A 23,044-nucleotide genomic window follows, 5' to 3' on the forward strand; every position below is an offset into this window, starting at 1 on the left:
AATAATAATAATAATAATAATAATAATAATAATAATAATAATAGGGAGCAGTACCAGTCTTTTGTATTTAATTTGAATAGATTTATGTTCAATCTTACACAATTCTTTAAATTAACTAATTGGACTACCTTGTAATTGGCTCAAGGAAGATTTAAAATTGAGTTTTGGCAATGACCTTTGTATAAAGAAAGGAAATAAAGGCTGGGGCTTATCTCAGTTCCACTCTGAATACAAATCAGGGAGTTATGAATTCACCAGACAGCGATCTGAGAATATACAGAGAGTATCACTGGAGCTCTGAGCTTGATCTATGAACTGATCCATGGCCAGATCTATTTGTCACAAAGAGAGGCTGCTCCCCAGGATAGCTGCTCAGAATGCACAAGGACTGTCAATAAGGATCAAGAATCTGTCGTTACCTTTGATTAGTATAAACGGAAACAGCACTTACAAATGGAATATTTCAGAATATGCAAAAGAGCAAACAAAAAGGTGGTCAATAGAGAACGTGGCTTGATTTAAATTCTTATAGCACTGCAAGCTAATAATATTTATCTTTGAAATGACAATACACAGCGGTCTGATACTGGCACTCGGCATCAATTCTGTTTACATTGTTTTTATGTATAGATCTCTTAACTCCAGCTTTAATATATGTAATGCTGAATGGATTCCTTGAGAGGCGGCATCAGAGATTTTAGAGATTTGCCATTTACAGAATCAAGGGAGCTGAAAACTTGTTATAGAGGGAATTTATCCAGTTTTTATATTGGAGTTTAGCCAGTACACTGGGGTAACTTTCTTGGAATGAGTGCAATGGGATCTTTAACGTCTACTGATTAGACAGGTGAGAAGCTCTGCATTTTGTGTTAAATCTGACATGAAGCATCTCTATATACACCAGCGCCACCTGCTGGGCACTTGCAGCCAATGTGAAATGTGTTAAAAGTCCTGATGGCTAGTGCAGAGTGATTTGAATTAACAGCGCCTTTAGTAGCTTATTTGACCCTTTTAGTGGCAAACATTTTTACAGACATTTTTTGCATTAATTAAAAAAAAAAAATACATCGCACAAAGAGTAGTTCAGTTAAATGTAAGTCAAATAAATAAAATGTATTTTGATTTGACGTGTTCACTTTGTTGTTGATACAGAGACTGCCTGAAAATGGACAGGGATTCTCTACACAAAACTTCTCCCAGGGACTGCCTTTCTCAATTCCCCCTTGCCTCGTTTAAGCTCTGAGAGAATAAGAAATAAAAGAGCACTGGTATTTTTTTTTATTTTAAACTAGATCCTAAAAAATAACCAGTTTTAAATTTTCTTTGAAGCGTAGCAACAACTAACTGAAAAGGGTCACCTCTTAACAGTCAACAATCTGTCGGTACTGGTAAGAGAACGGCCTGTCACGTAATACTGGATAAAGACGTGAAGCACTGCCTGTGAAAAAGAAGTGAGGGAGAATAAAGAAATCTGCTGCATTTATTTCATGAAAATACTGTTCGTTAACAGCATTGCTGCAGTGGCGCTACAGGCTGGATTCTGTACAATCAGGTGGTGTGAAGCATTAAGCTCTAATCCATATTTAGTTGTCTATGCAAGGATGGATATCCTTTGATGCACTGCATAGAAGGGGATATTCACAAGCCTGGCTGCTTCCCTTTCAGCAGAACTAGCAGGTTCACACGCCCTAGGAGAGAAAAACCCACACACAATCAGAAAAGGCAGGATGAAAACACTCCTTTTAAAAAGTCAGCCATCTGCATTGGAAACGTGGCATGACGTGTACGGTACTTTTTAAAATCCATATTGCTAACCTCTTCATTATCTTTCATGATATTTTCTCCCCTCTCCCTTATTATTATGTTTATGAAGTAATCCTTTTCATCAGTGTGTATTTTAAACTCGTCAAACTGATTTCTGATCTGGTTCACCCCTCTTTTCAAAGGGGGCTGGTTAAGAAGGTATAACAGCTGCTCTCTGCTCCACCAGCACAGGCTGTTCAGATATTATTCTCACGTGCTTTAGCAGCACATCTTAAGCTTTGGGGTATATGGGCCGAATCACAAAATTACCAGCTTAAGAAATGAAGCAAAAACAAGAACTTTGACTACAATGATTTGAAAAGGAGTGAATAATACTTACACTAATGAAAAGTTTTGAAGGATTATAAAATGACAACAAGTATCCCTTTACAGCACTGCACTGTAGAATTGTCTCTATCAAATACTGCATGGGCCCTACTATGATCATCAATCCGCTTTACAAGCACATATAAACAGATACCCAAGAGCGATTACAGTCCATTCTTGACAAACTGTAAATCAAGGGTCTTTAAAAATGTTCAGCAAGTGGTCCAAACTGAAGATAAGCAAAGGTGTCATTCTCTGATTAAAACACAGTGATTGGAAATCACAACGTTTCATGTTCTGTTTCATAGTGTCTCAAAGCTAAGTCATGTATGCCCTGAAAAAGCACAAAGAACAGACATGCAGTTCCTTGGTTCTTTCTTAGTGCATTGTACAGTGAGACGGATGCCAAGATATAAAATCTTATGGCAGAAGAAAGACTGATTTTCCCTTTTACCTCTTGACATCTAGATAGACTGGGTTTTCCCCCTTTCACTACGGTAGTTCAACCAGTTATCCTTCCCTGGACTTGTCAGCCTTGATCTCACTGAGCCCCCTCTGAAATGAACTCTCCCCTGTCAAGTATCTGGTTCAGTGGAAATGTTTGAGGACAGTCAGTATTGATTGTTTCTCAGGATTTCACATATTGCACCAGTCACTTTTTATTATCAGACAGAATATAGGATAGGCAATTTTCCCTTTAGAAGATGCTTGGAGGAAAAATCATATTTAAAGAAAGTGCAATTGGCATCATGTTCAATAAAAAAAAAAAAAAAAAAAAAAAAAAAAAAAAATTATTAAAGGTAAATAAAAATTAAAAATAAAACAACTGTAGTACTGCCATAATACAGAACTAACTAACAAACAGTATAGTATGTGTGAGCTGGTGAATGATTTTTACATCTCAGCAATACTCTTATTAAGACCAAGAGTAAGCTATGTCCTGTATAGTGCATTTTAGGACAATTCTTACCTTATGTTTAGGACATTTCAATGAGACCCTCAATAGGCAACCTAAAAAATAAATACACAAACAATTAGTTATGTGTTATTATATCTATATATATATATATATATATATATATATATATATATATCTATGTGTATATATATACACACACACACACACACACACACACACACACACACAAACACAGATATATTTTTACTTATTATATACTAATGATTAAGTATTACTTGATTCAATAAAACTAATTTAATAAATTGAACTAAACAAACTCAAATTAACGACCACCATGTTTTTAAAAATGCAACATGCATTGCAAACATTTTCAAGCTGCTAAACCTGTATGTCGATTAGATTATTCTCTGTTTGCAAAATAAAGCTGAGACACATCTGCTGCTGACCCGCCCTAAATTTGTGTCATCCAAACTTAATATACACAGAACATCCTACCTGATCCAGGAATTCTGTTTGAATGTAGCTACAGAACATATATTAACAGCTCCAGCAGTCGAAAAAGTACTTACCCATATCTTTGGCACAAACGTAGTGAAATTTCTGCGTGCATCCCTTCGAACAACAGCCTACTGTGGCCCCAGATTCCTGGCATTTCAAACAGTTCTGGAATAATAAGGAAGAATAATAAAGAATTAACAGACCAGACAGAAAGATAATACATTATCACACCATGTTAATAAAGGGCTTTGAATGTGGAGTGAACAGATGTCTAGTGCAATATGTAATATTAATTCAATTTAAAATGGGATAGAATAGGTTAATTGACAAAAGAAAAGCCCTTTGTGACATGAAAAACCATTATGTGCAGTTGTAGAATGTAGGAAGCGTTTTAGATCAAAATAAAAAAATGAATGACATGGAATGAAGTAGGGACAAAAAGACAAGTGGAACTATAAAGGCTGTCTACAATGGGATAAAGATTGTATTAATGGACAAATACACAAGTTACAGATACAGTTCAACCTTGTCCACCGGGTGACTGAAAAGTCACTGGACAAGTTGAGAATGAACAGTACCTGCAGATTCAATGGTTATCCATTAAGCAATGTATCCATTTTATTTGTCCAGTGACTTCTGAACCACCCAGTATACAGTATTGCACATCAGGGAAAAAAGGGAGCAGGTTTATAAAATGGGCTTACCGTTTCACTGGCCACCAGCACAGCTTCCTGAAGTCCATACAGCTTGCCCGCGACAAGGAACGTTCCATTAGTCCATACTACACAGGCCTCATGTACCCAGTGCTCTTTAGACTCTATCTCCAGCTCCAAATGCTCTGAGACTGGCCCACTGCCATCCTGTTCTTTCAGAGGGTTCGACTCTGCGTCCACAGCTTTCCTGTTGTACCCCTGAAACTGATGCAACTTTCGGCATCTATCCCTAAACTTCGATCGGACACCGCTGTGCTCCCCTGGTAACTTGTCGAGCCATCTGGGCCTTCCAGGAACAACACTACTGCTGCTCTTCTCAGTTTCTAGCTCTGTGGCCTCACTTTGAACAGAGCTACATATCGTTTTCACCCTATTCTCCCCCAACTCTGTTTTGCACTTAAAAGATTGTGTTTTTCTTGGTATGCTGTCCTCTGGGTAGTATGGCCCACAGAGGTCTCCCAGCTCTCTGTAATTTGCAGGCTTTCTACACAGGCAGCAAGTTAGACATCTGTCAATCAGATTCTTGTTTATCAAAGGCCCCTGCTGCATGACAGAAGAGTTCGGCATCACCTTGGCAACTGCTACAGAGTTCTTTATCCTTGGTGAGTTATTTTTCCTTGTCTGAAGAAGCTGACATTCTTCTTCAGGCCTGTTAACAATGTTACATATAGAAGACAACTCTTTTGACTTGTCAATGTGAATATAAGGACAGAACTGAGGTGGTTTGTTTTCATTTTTCTGAGGCTTGTACGACACATATTTTAATCGGATCTCAGGTTCCTTGTCTTCTACTATTGGAGCACATTGTTTTTTATGTCGGTTCTTGAGCCTGCATCCATTCCTCTTGGTCTTAACTGAATTTAAAAGCTTTCTATTCCTTCTGACTGTCCCTGTTTTTTTAACAATCTTTTGATTTTTCCTACTCTTGTTATCTAAATATGTCACCTGCTTCTTTTTCGGCTGAGATAACCTTTGATTGACCCTCTTACATTTGCTTGTTTCTACAGTGACTGGTGTGGGTGTTGCCAGTTCTGTTTCCGGGGGAAGTGATGCAATCAAAGGGGTTGAAGAATGCTGGTCTGCCACAACATTGTCTTCAGGAACCGTTGACCCAATACCTTTTCTCCTTCTCCTCCGTTGTTTCATGTGCATTTCGTGATTGTTTTTGATTGCCCTTTGTTTAGCTAGCCTTGGTCCAACAACTAAATTCACTTCTGTTTCAAAGGCTGAGGCAATTTGGGTCCTACTTACACAGATCTGTCCAACTGACAGTTTCCTTCTTTTTGAAGGAGGGCTTTTGACAAAGCTTCCTTCTAGTTCCACAATCACATTCTGTGATTCTGCATCAGCCCTTGGTTTCAGCTGCTGTGCTTCCTTTATTTGCTCATTCTCTTCGTGACTCTGCAATGCAGTGGTTGGATTAGCCACTGTATTTTCTACGTAAGTGCTAGAAGCATGCTTCTTGGAGCCTGGAGATGTGATCTTCTGCACCATAGCTTCATATTTAAGGCCCCTGCCTTTCCTTGGGGGTAGATATTTAGTCTTAGCAGGGTACTGAGCCTGAATGCAAGGGGCAACACTTGAGACTATGAGAGGCAATTCTTTGGTAAGGTAACTGTTTAAAGAGGTTTTAAAATGGGCTCCACTCCGTGATTTCTTATTGGGAGGTTTCGCCACCACCCCTTTGTTATTTAATGGGGCCGGGAGTGCCTCACCTTTCCCCTGTTTCACACCTCTGTGTCGTTTCACAGGGATGGGTGAGCAGCCGTTGGACTTCCTCTTGAGGGCGGATAACAGATTCTCGGCTGGCTTTTCAATTTTGTTTTTTATTCTGTACACCACTTTTCGATGGGAGTCAGCTGTGTTCTGTTTAGGACTTGCTCGTGCCTTACCTTTCAGAAAGACAGCCTTCTGCTTATGTGGTGTTTTAAGCTTCCTAGGCAGGAGATTGGGTATTCTTTTTTCTTTGACTTTTTCTTTCAGTGGCTTCTCTTGCTTTTGCTTTCTTGACCTCAATACCATTGGTCGTTGCTCTTTTAGCAGTGGCAGTATACTCTGGGCAACATCCTGGTCTTCCCCATTCGGGCAGCACTCACTCAAACTCCTTTTGCCCTTAATGCAACCTTCAAAAGACTTTAGGCCTTTGTGTTTGAAGCACTTGATTTTGGAAAACACGTCTGTAGGGTGACAAAGAAGGTCTTTTGAGGAAGCTGTCTTTGGGAGGCTAGGGGCTGATTGTCTTTTTATATGCACACAAGCCTTGGGGATACCCTGCGCTGTGAAAGACCGAGTACACATCCTTGATGGTGGGTTGTCTGCAAAACGTTTAGGTATCTGACTAGACAGATTGTTGCTAGTTGCTTCTGTCTGGTCTGCTGAAGCTGTATTTTTACTAGATGACATATTGATCGCTTGCGGAGCCGTTGGCAGCCCCTCTCCTACCAGACTAGAAAGCCTTCTAATTCGAACACTTGTGTGCATTAATCTTCCTGGTTGGTTGCTTTTCTCCTCATCGTGTTTTCTGTTTAATTCATTGAGCTTTGCTGATGTACTCAGTGACTCCGATTCAAAGGACTCCGACACTTCATTTAGACAGTCAATTCCAAGCTCTATTTCTTCATCCCATTTTTTTGAAGAGGGAGGTGTATCAGCCCATGATGAGTGAATCACTGACTGAGTGGCTAAAAGAGGTATGTCATGGGCAAGCATCATGCTGTCCTCTAGATCACTGTTGTCACTTGTCTGGGACAAAGGTGTCGTTCCATCAGGGGTCACTAAAACTATTGTCTTAGAAGGATGTTGAGGTGAGACATCGTACATTACTGATCTTTCAGTGCTAGGAAAGGCTGCCTCTTGGACGATTGACTCTAAAAATGTTTCTTTAGATTCTGGGATCTGCTTTCCATTATCCTGGTCTTCTTCTGGACTACTGCATTCTGCAGACTCCTGAGTCCATACCTGGCTCTTAAATGTCTCTTCAGGGGATAGTGAGCCATGCTTGTCCTTTATCACAGCAGGTTTATTGGATTCTGACGACTCGACAGAGCACTCCTCAGCATACATCTCCTGGTTCTCAGCTGCTGAAAGCTTTTCTTCAAATACTTCGACTCTGGAATTAAAGTGGGAATAATTGGAGACTTCCTCTTTCATGGTTAAATATTGGTCTTGTACAAGGTCATTGCTCCAGTTGAACTGCACAGCTTTACCTGCGACGTTTAAATCTGCAGGAAAGTCTGAATTATACATTTCAGCCTCCACATCAGAGCCTGCAGCCGTCCCACAGTGAAACTCGGCAGGGCTTGAGGGCTTCTCACAGTCTTCCCTCTCATCTGTCACATACTGGATGTCCTGGTATGTTTTCTGCCCCATGCTATTGGGATAGCTTTTACTTATTAATGCTTTGCTTAATTTATGAAAGAACATTGGGTATTTCTCTTCCTCCAGCCAGCCTCCTTGGTCTAGCAAACAGATGTCACCCTTCTCATCATCTGTGACTACAGGCTCCTTTATTTCTTCCTTTTCTGCTTTTGTCTTATCAGGCCAAGCTGACTCTTCAAAGTTCTCCTTGATAATGGCAGTGGCAGAGTTCTCCTCTTGTTTCAGAGGACTAGAGGCAGACTGGCTCTTTGGAGAGTTGTCTTTGCCTAGGTTCTTCAGTAAGGTTGTATAATGTTCTCCTGGTTCACCACTGTGCAGAGAGTCATTAGATTTGGCTGACATATTGCCAGGTGAAGTCACAGAATCTGAAGATACAGTTTCGAGGATAAGCTGTGAATTGTTTGTTGTCTGGGCTGGACTGTTCTGACTGCACATGTAATAGATACTCTCAAGTTGCTCTTCAGAACTGCTTGAGTATTCTCCCTCTTGCATTTCTGTGTGGACTGACTGAGGTGTGCTGAAAGGTTCAGACGCAGGTGTGGCCAGCTGTGCCTCAGCCCCATCCTCCAGAGCTCTCAGCTGACCTTGACAGTCTTCTGTTTTTTTAGGGGTCCGTTTTCCACCTTTCTTGTTGGAGACAAGAGCTTCGGAAAGCAGAAGCTGTTGGACGTTATTAGAAATGTTCTCGACTTGAGAAGTCAGTGCATTGAGGCTCCAAAGGCTGGGGTTGGAGAGAAGCTTCTCTGAAAACCTGTCCTTGAGAGATCCTGCATAACTGGTGGGTTGAGGGTTGAGATTGGAAGAGTGGGTGTGAGAGGGCATCACAAGACTCTGGTCTCTTATGCCAGTGGACGATGAAGCCCCTGTAGTGATGGGTGGCTGGTTGTACTGGAAGTTCTCTGGGTTGACCATTAAGGGAGAAGGTGTGGAACTGTAAGAGGGAGATCTCCCAACAGATCTAGCCGGGGAGTGGCTTGAACTGGGACTGCAGTTTTGGTAGTACTGCTCGGGAGACCTCACAGAGATGTCTGTCAGGCAGTAGTTCTGCTGGGGTTGGTTATAATGTTGGTACTTTGAAAGGTTGTCCTGGGTATTGGGCATTGCTTGCAGGGAAGCTTGCTGTTCATAGCCAACTCTGGCAGGAGTCGACTGGTAGCTATAATTAGTCTGGGCTCTGTAGCCACCTTGTTTGATAGTGCCACTCCCAAGTTGCCTGTTGTATTGGGAATTGGAAGGCATGACATAGTTTTTGTAGCAACGACTAGTTTGGTTGGATTTGTCCACCACAGTATAGGAAGGAGTTGAGGAGGAGAGCGATTGGGAGTGCTGAGGAAAATGGAGGGAGCCTTGTGTGTAGGTCATAGGGGAGGTGGAGGTGTCTTGTTGGACTTTTTGCTGGTGATGGGTGGTATAAACTGGGGGGTTCTGATGGGTAGAATGGGAGCACTGGCTCCTGGATATAGAGTGTAAGCTCTGCTCAAGGTACTGACCACCACTGGTGGGAGATTCCAGCCTTCCTAAGAGCTCCTGCTCATACTGGGGTAAATGGGAGGAGTCTTCCCACTTTTGCTGCAGGTGTCCCTCGCTTACGTACTGGGCTGAATACGCATTGCTGAGGTGGTTGCTGTAGCCAGTCAAGGACGAGCTGTTTTGCAGATGCTGGGTTGGGATTTTTGCTCCTTTGTATTGCTTATCTGCACCGGTGCTGTTGCTGTAGCCATGGTAGACTTGCTGGCTGTAACAGTCCTTCGCTGCTGCAAGAGCATGCGCCTCATAGCCCTGTCTTGTCTGGCTCTGATGATGCCTGTAATTCTCAAGGCGTGATAATTCATGTGCCTCCTGCTGGTAGCACTGCTGGTTGCCATGGAAACCACTCCTTTCTCTGAAGGATTGCATGACTCCAACTCCGACTTCTACAAACAAAACAGAATTCAGGATTACTTCCAGCCCAGCTTGTTTACATTTACAGTGCCTTCTTCTTTATTATTAAAGGACTGACGTGTAACTGCTTCTTGTTGTTTTCAAGCTCAGTGTTTTCTCACAGAAGGTTACGAATATTCTCAGCTTATTAAAGAATATACCCGATTAAATACAGAGCTACCAGAAAATTCGTTGTCCGTTTTTCTTTCAATTTTTCATTTTGTCTGCTAAATGCAATCTTTGGTAAGACTTGAACAACATGAGCTTCATATTACGAAATATTTAAATTTAAAAATAAAAATGAAGCTAACTTGATGGTACAGAGTTATGTTGTTTAGAAGCAAAAAAACTCATTTCAGACCCAGTACCTCCAATAAGTATGTTGATTTTTAAAAATCCTTTAGGTAATCAATAGGTGCGTTTACACTGGCACAAATACTCTGGATTGAGAGAATAAGAGGACGGGTTCCGGTCACTTTTTGCTAGGGTAAACTCTACTCAGCACATTCTGGAATCCGTCCTCTTATCTGCTCAAATGTTCAGTTCGTATTCCTGACTGAGAGGACAAGAGGACGGATTCTGGTCACTTTTTTCAGTGTAAACGTGCTAAGGACGAATTCTGGAAAGATTTAGCATCTAAAAAAGTAAGTGTAATGCATTTCTATATTTTTTATATTAAGTATTTATAATATGTTTGATATCTCAGCTAACACTGGTGGTTGCATGTTTTTTTGTTATGTTGTTTACATTTTTTCGATGTGTAGCGACTACTGGCTAAACCTAATTTTTTGAATTACAAATTTCGGAAATAATGATCCTGTGAGAAGTATCCCCCCGCTGTTTCAAGCAAGTGTAAACACACCGTTCCAGTACAGACTGTTCCAGAATATCTTATCGGAAAGATTCCAGAACGCTGGTGCAAGCACACCTAATATCATCTAATTTTTAGGTTAACAATTTTTTTTTTTTTTTTTTACAAACAGACTAAACATAATATTTGACCAAGGGTAGTTTAGTGATATTATACAAAAACAAACAAACATACAAAACCAATGTTACTGCCATTGTCAGCTGACAATGTTGCATGTATGGCACCTTACAACTTGCATTTTGCTGCAGAATACATGCACGAGCTGTGCCTCTTGCATCTTATAAATACAGAGTCAATGGACTGGATAGACAGATCCTGTCCCCCTGGCTAACTAAAGCCTTCATAGTGCAAGCACTACATGCCAGTTTAACAAATAAATAAATAAAAAGCTGAAAACTGAGCACGTTTGGGGGCTTTAGTATAATTCCTGACATTCCTGATTAAGCTGTCCATTGTCACAAGTGCAATGGCAGCTGCTTCTTTGTGACGAGGAACGCTACGTTGTTTAAGAAGCTGTCTGTGAGCAGGGAAGGTGGAATCTGATTGTTAAGCTTTATGGCAGATAATCAGGCATGCACTGAATGCAGAGGCTTCTCTTGAGTTCACCATTCATTTGGCAGCCTTATGCAGGAATTATTTTCCGCTATTTCCCTGCCTCGGCTTTATTGAAGCCCGAACCCCATAAGGCTTGAATGCTCCACCCTGTATTTACTTTGCTGTCATCCCCTTTATTACATATGGCAGAGCAGTTGGTGGGAATAGGGAATTCAGACACGGTCCAAAACTCTTCTCAAAGGTTGCTTTGCCCTCGTTTTGTTCTACATATTTATGACCTTGAAGTATGCAAATTATTTGGGGGCTCTGATGGAATTGCAGTGTTTTCTTTTCTCTTAATAATCGCCAACAATCTGCTTGCACTAGAAATTACAAAATGCTTTATAGTTGAAAGCATAATAGATTTTTTTTTTTTTTTTTCACTAGGAGCACTGTTTGATACCCGTGATTAGCATTTTAATATACTCGTCAATGAACATGACGGCAGCTTCCTCTAGAAGCGTTAGAGTTTGACAGGAATTCTGATCATCGCACTCACTGAAGCGGACAAAAAACACAGACACCTAATATCTGTCCACCTCATTGCCCGTCTCAAGCTGAAGGTTGCTCCATAGAAATACCATAGTGAATACCTGCTAATAAACATGTCTATTTCAGCACAATCTCAGAATTGCTTTTTATTAATGTGGATTGTTTAGGCCTAATAATCAGCTTGTTGGTTGACAACGGTGACCATCAATATAATCTGTGAACTGGAGAACATCTTTATAGGTTTTATTCTGGTAACCTATACCCAGCTATTTTATTAAAAGCCATTTAATCTAACAGACACCTACTGGACTATTGTTGTATTGTAAATATATTGCCTGTACGTCTTTCTTCAAGGCTATGTCAGTGCCTATTCAAATTGGTGATGTGTCACTATATTGATTTAAATTTGAAGAATACATTTAAAACACAATGCCTCAGTCAACTGATCTTCACAGACAGCAGTTAAACAAGTAACCAAAGCATTATTCATTTTAGGATCAACATTTTCAAATGATGAATATTTTAATAATTGGTTATAAGGCAGCTTTTGTGTTCATAGTGGAAGCTTCCTGTAGGGAATGTAAACAAACTGGTCACCAAAAGATATATTGTGTACAGAAAAAAAATGTAAACAGTAACCCAACAATATGAATATGCATATCGGTTACACAGCAGCTTTTAGAGATGCATATCAAATGTTCACCTCTTGAAGAACATTGCTGAGGAAATATTCCACAAGGGTGTTTGGAGCATAAAGTAATTGTCCTCAGGGAAATTAAACACAGCAGTGGTTCTGGCAGGGAAATCCCTTTAACCTTTGGTCAAATCACGTAAATCTCAAGCATATTTTAGGTACTTCTAATACCAGACTAAATTGTCAATTAAATAATTAGTCTCTCATTCGTCTTTCGAGAAACAATACGTAAGGAACAGATTTATATTTTACCTCAATCTGCTGCATCCCCGCTCTGCGTCAGTTTGTCTCCTCCAACTGATTTTTATTTGGTCTCGTCTAACAAAGGGCAACTAACTTGCATATTGCCGTAGTGTTGTCTAGTCTGTTTTAATAAATGCTCTATCGCATGAGTTTTCTGACAAAAGTACGTTTAGCCTTGTCTACCGTTACTTTTTTTAACATTTGCTTTTCTATGTGTTACAGATGCATCAGCATTCTTCATATCTCCCAAAAATGAAAGGAAAGAAGGTTGCCAAAAAAGACAACGTGACTTGCAAGACTTTGTCTCATCAAAACAAGCTATCAACATACTCATAACTGGGCGGCTTAAGCCTAATATTGTCAGCCTGCCAGCGTTAGCTTTTGCTATAATCGCTGATTTTTATCAATGAAGTCTGATTACGTTTCTATAATGTGTGCTATCAGCAGCACTTGTTTGTTTTCAATCACACCTGTGTCTGCGCTGTAGGCTGGAGACTCGAGATGGGGTAGAAGCTGACCCAAGATGACGTGCCGGCAGATGTGAGGCTGAGATTTGGATCTGCAATGCGATGCAGCACAGCCTCGCACCCAGAGGGTACATAAATAATACGCCTGCTCAAGGACCGCTGCCCCTGTCACATAACAACCGCACAATCTAGAACGCTGGACTGCTCAGCTGTCTGCAGAGCCAAATGCATTAAACTGATGGATTGCACTGCTCTCTCTGCCCTCAAGGGGGCAGGCCCCCCTCTCTACTCAAATTAACCCTTTAAATCTTAGGTATAGGATTGTCAAAAAATACTGTAGCATGCATGCATTTATGTAAGATTACCAACTGCTTGTTTAAGGGGATCAACATTAGAACAATAGTATTCTTTTATGTGGTGTCAACGATTTCCTACAGTAGCGGTATTCTGAACTTTCAGACTGAGAATAACAGGCTTTGTAGTTCAATCAATCACTCAACATTAAATGCCGTATCATTATTAAATGCTGTATCATTTTCACTAAAGCCCTGAAGAAGGAAGAAACAGTCAAACTGCATTACCCCCTTAGCATATACTTATTTGACATAGTCACAATGATAAATTGCTCGATGAAGTTCTTTTTACATTCTGGCTACACAGAGATCTAAAATGTTGCTGGCTGTTTTCTTGCAAGGTCCCAGGGTGAAAACTAATAACCGCCTGTGGGCTCATATTCTGTCACATGACTCTCACTCTAGGCTCACCGTTCTATTTTTGTATATTGCTGGATGCGGCCTCTTTATTGGCAGATAAAGCAGACACATCATAACTAGGTAATGCGACTCAAAGGAGCTAATCTTAGTGACAAGTCACATGATCAATTGTGCAGTAAATATGTCCCAGAGCAGTTAACTGTTAGTTGGTATTAATGTAGATTAAATGCAAAGATTTATCAGAGGTTAAAATGTGCATGGTAGTAAGTGCATTGCATCAACCAGCACTCCTGTATTCCTGGTCACCATTAGTACTTAAAGAATGGCAAAGGACCAAGAAGAAAATCATCATGGTGACTCGTAGGCTGCATCTTATTGGGTTTAAACACCCAAACATCGCATGCAGGTGGTGAGCAAGCCAAGTTGAGCAGGACAGGGAAACCAAGTGGGTAATACACAATAATTTGTGTTAGCTTTACTGTTTAATCTCTATGACTGTGGAAGTTAATTGGTTTAAAATAAACACAACAAGAAGCCTAGGTTTATGTTGCAGTGCTGAGTTTTTAAATTTTTTTTTATATATTTCCCCATGTATTTTGTTGTCATTTTCAGCAATGACTATTCTCAGTCAATAGTATATTAGCTTTTGTAAGCCTTAATCCTTTTGACTCTCTCTTCTGGTAGTTGTCAACAATCCATTTCTCTATCAATCTGACCTGCAACATGCTATTCTATAATTTTTCATTGCAGAACATCTATTTTTAACAAAGGCCTAGAAGTGTTTTCCTGACAAGCAAAACAGTGTCACACTCACTTCCTCCCTGACACTCACACGCACTCGGTCGCCCACCGGGGCACGCACACACTCACACCCACATGACAAGATTATAAATGAACTTCTGTCACAGAGGCTGGCTGAGAAAGGCTTGAGCTAGTGAAGCTGCAGCATAGCGTTCACAGCAGTGCCCTGTTGCTGGCAGCAACAACAGCTACAGAATCACACAAATAAACCGCATGCAAGACTATTCAACAACTTGCTATTAACAGGTCGAACACAAGCATCCATCAACAGCTCACACACAGACTGCCTGTTATAAATGTTATAGGCTGATCTCAAGTGACAAAGTGCCGTGGGCTTAGTGAATTTCCATGGATAGAGACCACCCTTTACAAAGGTCCTCTCTGTGAATAGTTGTAGTGGAACCCATATTAACCATGGTGCATTTGCAAGGAAATGTTGCATGCAAATTACATGCATTTGCTATGACTTTTCTTGCTTGACTGTAATTTATCAAGGTTCCACTAGGCTTTACCATGCTTTACTATAGGTTTACTGTGTCACACTGCAGTGCACTCATACAAGAGGAAATCACATCTGAGGCTCACAGCAGGATCCCATATCCCTTGGCTCAGCATGCCACGGACAATTATCTATCAGGCAAGTCCTCCTGAATCGAATTTTAATGTGATACTCTATGCACTAGTGGATAAAGCTGAAATGGGAGCTAAGGGATCACTGGTTCAAATCCCTGCTTAACTACTGATTTCCAGTGTGGATGTGCAATAATAATTTAATACTGCCTATTGTGAAAAGTGCTATGGAAATTAATAAGTGCAGCCTTAGCCAGGAAATAACCTACCGACTTCCCTGAAACAAGCTGAATTTACATAAAGTAACTTACAGTACAATGTGAATTTATATAGCATCTTTGGTGCTTATAATGTAATCGACTGAACTATGTCTTGTCTAATTTATCCAGCAGCTGCCGAGCAGCCGTTCCCCAAAGCCCCTTTTTGTTTTCCCCCAGTATCGGCAGCACACCAGTTAGCAGCCTGCAGTATAGCAGTTTCTGACAAGCAGATACAGCAACCTGTAATTATACCTTTCCCTTGACTCCTCCGGGCAGCTCCCAAGGACAGATATGAAGGTCTCTGTGCTGTTCTGCCACTGTAAACAGCTGCCGTTTATTATTGCAGCCCATAAGCGGCAAACAGGGTAACAAAGATGAAAGGCCAACGGAAAGAGTTTGGTATTCTGCAGAGATCAATAAAACCAATCGCACACAAAGGTGTTAATATTAAGAGTTTTTAATTTTAATTTTGTTTTTTTCCTTCTAAAAATGGAAGTAGTTAACGCCAAAACAAATCCTACATTGTCCTGGAAGTGCCAACATTTATTTATTTTTCTCCTGATTAAAATTTAACAGCAGGAGGTGTTGCGAATGTGTTTACTGCAGTACTACAGGAATCAACGCCTGATTTTCAAAAGCAAGAGGTGGGAGGCAGTGCCAAAGTTACACCACCAGACAACATTGCTAAAAGAATCTAAATATTTCATAGCTTTTAGTGTTGAAGATTCTATTTCCCAATCCGAATCCCATTCAAGTGATCTGCACAATATGAAGTGTTTCTTGCACTCCCCTAGCTTTAACCAAGGGCTTTGTTTAGAATGATACAGTGCGGTGGTCTGCCTTGTAACACTGTGAAGGTGAATGGATTTCTCTAACCCAAGGGACAGTCTCTGTGCGGCAGTTTTACCAGGCTAATCCCTGTGTAAAGGCTTGGCAGTCTCATCAATGCTCAAGTCTCCCATGCCTCCTCTTGAAGCTCTGTGTCTGAGTGACAGCTCGGGATCGCTGCTGTCTGCCACGCTCTGCCTCACCTCCTGACAACACTAAAACACAGCGCTGCAGCCACTGCTGCGGGAGGACTGGAAAGGCACGTGATCTCCCACACATGCATGCAAACCTTCCCATTCTCAGTAGATTATTTACCTGTCTGTATGTTTCATCATTATAGTTTTGTTTTGTAAATGCCCTTACAAAACCTTCAGTTTGGATAACATTGTATTAACAATGAGAGTGGTAACATTTTCATAAGGATGAATGACAGATGCATGAACCAATATATGCTGTTGATCAATTGCATCAACACTGTACTGTCTGTACCACTGGTTAGCATGATCAAGACAACTGTACAATATTTGTTAGAATACTTTACATAGCTAAAGCTGGGGTATGTTGCTGATTCTATCTAGAATAATTTGAAAACCTTAATGACATAATATTGGTTCCAGTAATACATTATACTTTACTGTCGTCCCTGTATTGCTTCTGCGCTTGCTCGCTCTCTCTCTCTCTCTCTCTCTCTCTCTCTCTCTCTCTCTCTCTCTCTCTCTCTCTCTCTCTCTCTCTCTCTCTCTCTCTCTCTCTCTCTCTCTCTCTCTCTTTCCGTATGAATCATTTAAAAATCTTTACAAGCAATCTATCCTCAAGAAGGTTGAAGTCGGAAACGATTGGCACAAGTAAGTGACTCATTTGCTGGAGGTAGACTGTGCTGCATTACAGTGTCTGTTTAATAGCACTATATATGCACATGCACACACACCAGTCAAACAAGTGTTTTCAATAGCATGCAGATACTTTGGACTCTGACCCCTATTTGTGTGGATTGAATACAATGCAATGCAATGCAATACGTTATGGGTGACAGTATATCGACATGCTGTAAACAGCTAGCATTGCCATACATAAGTACATCTCCGCCAAATGCCTTAATAAAGAGAAAACCCTTGCATGTGAAGATCTGATTTGAGGATCTTTGGTAAAACCAAGTCTGACATTCTCTGTGGTAATATTATTATTATTATTATTATTATTATTAGTAGTAGTAGTAGTAATAGTCATTGTAGTATATTAAAATAAACTCACCAATGACAAACATTTCAAAGAAAAATAACATTAACCATGGTAGACTTTTACTAGTGTACACGTTCTCTCCTGTTCCCCTAGTGGTGAGCTGACATTGTATCTGCCTTCTTAGCGTCACAAGGTCAGCTATCCTTCCATACCCATCCATGCAGACCAAAATGGTGAGAAAACATTTCGTGACCAGGCTGCTGTCTCCTGCACTCCTGTACCCCACACACATGTCTGACTCCCGGCAGCAGGGGGAATCAAACTCATGATGAGAAGAGTAATGTGTTCCTGGAGAATAGCCAAGCCGGTAGGGGGGAGGTAGAGCAGTCTTCCTAGCTGATGAAAAGTGACATTGAAATCCCCCCGACTCCAGTTAGGCCAGAGCTTGCTGCAGATGCAGGTAACTGACATCTCATATGAGACTATGGGATTCTATTGTATTAGGGTAAAACTATAGGACTGTTTTTATACATGTATTATTATTATTAATAATACATGTATATAATATAATATATATATTTATATATATTGATATAATATATATATATAATAAATATATATATGATACTAATAAGAATAAATTATAATATTAAATTTATAAATAATTATTAAAATACTAGGAATAGTAAAATTTAAATTTATGATAATAAAAATAAAAATTCCAGGCTGGAAGGAGTTAAACACAAGGGCCATTGCCATTCCCCCCTCCCCCCCCTAGTTGCTGCTCCCTACTGCTATCCGCTGGCTGTAAGCAGATCTGCTCTGGCCCCTAATGTGGTGTAAACAGTTATTACCAGTAGCGTCACAGGCGTTGTTGTGCTGCGATGGCGCATACTGATCATTCTCGCTCATTTCACTGAGGCAGGCTCAGACAGGAGGCTCGTAATGAAATGCGCCAGTCTGGCACTCAGATGAATGACATTGTTCTCGGGGAGGTGAGTTTGAGCCGCTTATCACAGCCCTGCAATAGGATTTCCATTCACAGGCGACTGCTCGAATCAGCTGCTCGCGATGCAGCCTCATGAATAACTTATTGGATGCTGGGAGGCACAGAAGCTTTTCCTGGGCTCATTTGCATACTCTGTTTTATTTGCATATACATGAGCTTTTGGAGTAATAGATTTGTTTTAAGGAGATATGATGGAGATATTGATAGAAAGAATAAAATGAATAAAGAATACCCCCCCCCCCCCCCCCCCCCCCCCCCCCCTCCCCCTGTTCACCTCAGCCCACAAGCAAATAGCCTTTCCAGGCTGTTCTGTAGTGTGTCCTGTCAGCGTTCTCTCTCTCTCTCTCTCTCTCTCTCTCTCTCTCTCTCTCACACACACACACACACACACACATGCAAATGTAACAAGCTGCCACAATACTTGAGCGATTCTTTTCAATGCAAATGGGAACATCAGCAGCGTTTTGATAAATAAAATCCCTCATTATACAGACACCGGCTCTACCAGCTGCTTGAGAGTAGAGAGCTATGCTGCTGTGCTAGGGAGGTATACCTGGCCTCAAAACAAATTGCTTCCTATTTAAATCAGCTGATGACACCAAGAGCTTATCAACCTTTGTCTGAGACATTCTATGCTACAACAAAGGTATCCTGTCTAAATTCCTTCTGTTCGACTGAATTAAAAAGTCTTAATCCCTCTGAAAATGGGACGGGACTGGAAGTATCTTGTTTATAAATAGATACCTTTAAATAAATAAATGACCTGCTGTCCTAGCAGCTGTGCATGATGGGTGCCTGGGAGCGGACAGAGCTGAGATCTGCAGCAGTGAGTGAGAGTAAGTGCTCTGGGTTATTGTGTTCTCTCTGAGTGCTCCCAGTCGGGTGACCTGCCTGTGGAGAGCTGCTGCCTGCTGTTTAATCAAGAAAGGCTATCAGACAATGCCAGCCAACTGCTTTTCTCCTGACCAGAAGGCAATTATAACAAGCATATATAACACTTGTGGATAAAATGACCTAGCTTTTAGGCTTTTAACCCAATCGTGTTGTAATATGTTTTTCTCCAAATATACACAGCTTCAGAAACGGAATTAGAAACACATACTTACATACTCTCACCAGTGCACCTGCATACCAAGATTAGTTGTACAGTACATTTGAACTGACAACAGGCAATTGACTATAGACTCTACAACCAAACAAATGTGCTTATTTTCTTGTGTATCCTTAGCACATCACTACAAGCTCCTCATCCATCAAACAACCAGAGATGGTCATGTCTTCTGTAATTTCTGACAAAGCACTTCCACTCCATCCATCCCTTTTGTTTATTCAAGACAGGGAAACACAAAGCATCTCTATAGAACAGCACTTATGAGACCAGCCTGCAGAGATTCAAGAGACTCAATCTTTTTATTGACAACTTTTCAAAGCTACTGTAGAAACCTTTGTAATATTGACTTTACAGAAGCGCACGTCACCCCCCCACAGAGAGAGTGCACTTTACTGGGTGCAGTTCTGTGCAGGACGACAGCGAAGTCAACCACAGCATGTCGTTCGCATCTGCATTCAATAAACAGCGAAGGGAATACGAAATATGAGCTACTCAATACAAGGAACCTATCGGTTCATTTTTCACAGTTTACCATACTCTTTTTTTAAAACTACATTACCTCCAGGGCAGCTAAAGCTTGTGTCAGGGCTGCAGTGGCACTTCTCCCTGCCACACACTCAAAAACAAGCCCAAGGGGGATGTGGCTAATGAAAAGGAAAGTCTTTTCTTTTCCCCATGAATTTGACATTACAACAACAACAAAAATAATGCCCATAAGATTCGGTATTTCTCTCATTTTACTGAAACAAATAATGCGTGCAAGTTCTCTGACCTTTGATACACAAGCAAACACAATGTCCTCCTGTGCGTTTTGAAACACTTTTTGTTTTTCAGAAGAAATGGTGCACTGTGTACATGTAAGGCTGATCTGATTGCGTGCTGCAGCTGTGCTCTGGCTACCTACTGGGCTGGTGTTTCCCTGGAGTGCAGGCATGGAAGGCACAGTTAATGGGTTGTAAGGAGAGAGAGAGGAGCACAACAGAGAATGTGCAGGTGGGAGAAACAAGGGGCAAACACGGCATTACTCCCATATGCTGACATCTTACAGCCCATATCAACCTATGCTAACAAAAAAAAATATCTGATGCGCCACTGCAATGAAGTAGGGTTGTACTGTAAGAACAGTGTTTCATATGATTAAAGCTACATAGTGCAGGTAAGGATTGCTTTATTAGGAAGAGGGGTCTTCTAATAAAGTAGCAACACTACCGAAAAAACCATCGTGTGCATGCATTCAGTGTCTGGGTCAATGTGCATATTGATTGACAGTAGTTGGTCTTCAACTGTCATGATCCTTTAAAACTGATAAATATTTGCTTTTGAATATAATAATTAAAAGCTAACTGCTCTTGGCCTTACATACTGCCAGATAATGCTGCCGGGATGTGCCTATTGCTTCCTTTGTTTTTCGAATCATTCCTAATAATGGTGTGATTTATACACCTTTACCAAGCAATGATATGATATTAAACATCTATTGCATTGCACTAAAGATGGGAGATAGCCTCTCATAGGACCTTCTCAAAAGAGGATAGCCACAAACACAGCTGCAGTGATGCCCTGTCACCACTGGACAGGTAATTGAAGGAGGAAGAAACAAGCTTGTATTATTCTCTTCAAGTCTGCTAGCTTAAGCCAACGGCCTAAGGGATTGTGAACATGCTATTACAAGGTTTGTTTATACTGTACAAACAGCCCGTGTGAAACAAAAGATAAAGTACAAGGGTGTTCTCTTTTCATGTGACAGCTCTAAGAGTTCACTGCAGAATAGCAGGACTGTTAGTGCACAGCGCAGTTCAGTACAGCAGAGTGAAAGCATTAGAAAGCACAGCCAAGCTCTCTGAAAGCAGCCCAGCATTGTGCTGAAGGCATGTGAAAGGGTTTCTAAGACGGTAATGGCATGGGAGTTACAACGACAGAGCAATAAAGCTACCGATCCACAATTTGTGCTTCAAAATGATGTAGTCTGTTCTCAGACACCAGTTAAGATGATTAAAAATACAGCAATTAACTTGTAAGGTGGCAGAAAAAAATAGAGACTATTTATCTTGTGAATAGATGGTCTCCTGTGGACACAATCACTTGCATTAAAAAACACGAGCCCAAGAGGTAATCACCAGATTGGGAGACAATATTTCTCCCACCCAGATCCCATCTGACAAGCATTTTCTCAAAGCTCACGTCCTGACAATTTGCATTCGCCAGTAAAAAAACTGAAACCTTTTAAAAGCAGACACAGAATTCACATTATGTCAAACACTATATTTCAGTAGCTGCGGAAATGATAATTCTGGCATCGGATCAATAACATTACCCTGAAAATGAGATCTAACAGCTGTTAGGTGTTTGAACGCTGTTCATGTCGTGATTGAAGTATGTACACTGGCCAGGAGATAAACAAGTGTGCCTGGGTCTCCAGGGAGGTAACCATGGATACCAGAGAGCTCATTTTAAGCTGTCTGTCCTGTAGGCAATATAATAAAAGGTTTCACAGGCCAATGTCAGAATGCTTATTGATAAATAGATTTTCAAACACTGATATTGGTTCTGGCTGTTAGAAGCATAAAACATACTTACATACAATGGTTTCATTTGGTTGAAGGAAGTAATGGTGTATGACTGGGTTATCATTAATAAGACTTCAATATTAACCCCATGTGAAACCAGACTATAGTACCTATTGAAGTTTTAGTAACACTTCACATATTAAATGTCTCTAATTACAATGTAATTAAACTGCAACTGCACAGTTAAATGATAATTACACTGAAATATACAAACACATGTGGAAATACAATGTACTTACAATTTTTTTTTTCTTATTTTGTCATTGTTATGTCACAACCACACATAAGGAGACTAATGTAAAGTGTTATCAGATTTAAATCACAGCTGATAATTATTAAGTGTTACTATTATGTAATGCATGAAGATGTATAATCAGTCAGATAATGCACTGTAATGTACACATGCAGTTAGACATCTTAACCAGCTGAATTAAAAGAATGAATAAACTAGACCAATAAAGTTGAGTAATAAATAAGAGAACGTCTTTAGTCTGAAAACGCAGTGTGTCAGGAGGGAATGGGTTACAAAGAAAATGAAGCAGCAATAACCCAAAGCCTTGCTCAAATGTGCTCTGCAGGCAAGAGTGCGCTAACCAAATGAAATGTACTGAAGACATGGAAAACTCGCTTAATTAACCCATAGTTCACTGAAATGTTATTGATCTCTGTAGATTGGTCTCGGGAGACTGTGTGTGGGTGTGTGTCTCTGTTTGTCCATCTGTCTGTGTGTGTGTGTGTGTGTGTGTGTGTGTGTGTGTGTGTGTGTGTGCATCTGTGTGTGTGTGCATCTGTGTGTGTGTGCATCTGTCTGTGTGTGTGTATGTGTGTGCATCTGTCTGTGTGAGTGTGTGTTTCTCTGTGTGTGTGTGTTTCTATGTGTGTGTCTCTGTGTGTGTCTGTGTTTGTGTGTGTGTGTCTGTGTGTGTGTGTCTGTGTGTGTGTGTGTGTGTGTGTGTGTGTGTGTGTGTGTGTGTGTGTGTCTGGTGTGTGTGTGTCTCTGTGTGTGTGCGTGTGTCTGTGTGTGTGTGTGTGTGTGTGTGTGTGTGTGTGTGTGTGTGTGTGTGTGTGTGTGTGTGTGTGTGCATCT

General features: G+C 40.7%; 1 protein-coding gene across 1 annotated transcript in view; it reads right to left on the reverse strand.

Annotated features, from left to right (window-relative positions):
* Positions 1 to 3,329: 3,329 nt before the first annotated feature.
* Positions 3,330 to 23,044, reverse strand: part of LOC121330476 (retinoic acid-induced protein 1-like) — a 25,931-nt gene continuing 6,216 nt past the window's right edge. Inside the window, exons 2-3 of the mRNA XM_041277019.1 lie at positions 4,252 to 9,551; positions 3,330 to 3,712 (exon numbers count right to left, since the gene is read on the reverse strand). Coding sequence (XP_041132953.1) covers positions 3,587 to 3,712; positions 4,252 to 9,534 — 5,409 coding nt within the window. The 5' untranslated portion in view covers positions 9,535 to 9,551 and the 3' untranslated portion in view covers positions 3,330 to 3,586. The remainder of the gene's footprint in view (positions 3,713 to 4,251; positions 9,552 to 23,044) is intronic.

Source organism: Polyodon spathula, chromosome 18 (assembly GCF_017654505.1).
Source record: "Polyodon spathula isolate WHYD16114869_AA chromosome 18, ASM1765450v1, whole genome shotgun sequence".
NCBI classification, from domain to species: domain Eukaryota; kingdom Metazoa; phylum Chordata; class Actinopteri; order Acipenseriformes; family Polyodontidae; genus Polyodon; species Polyodon spathula.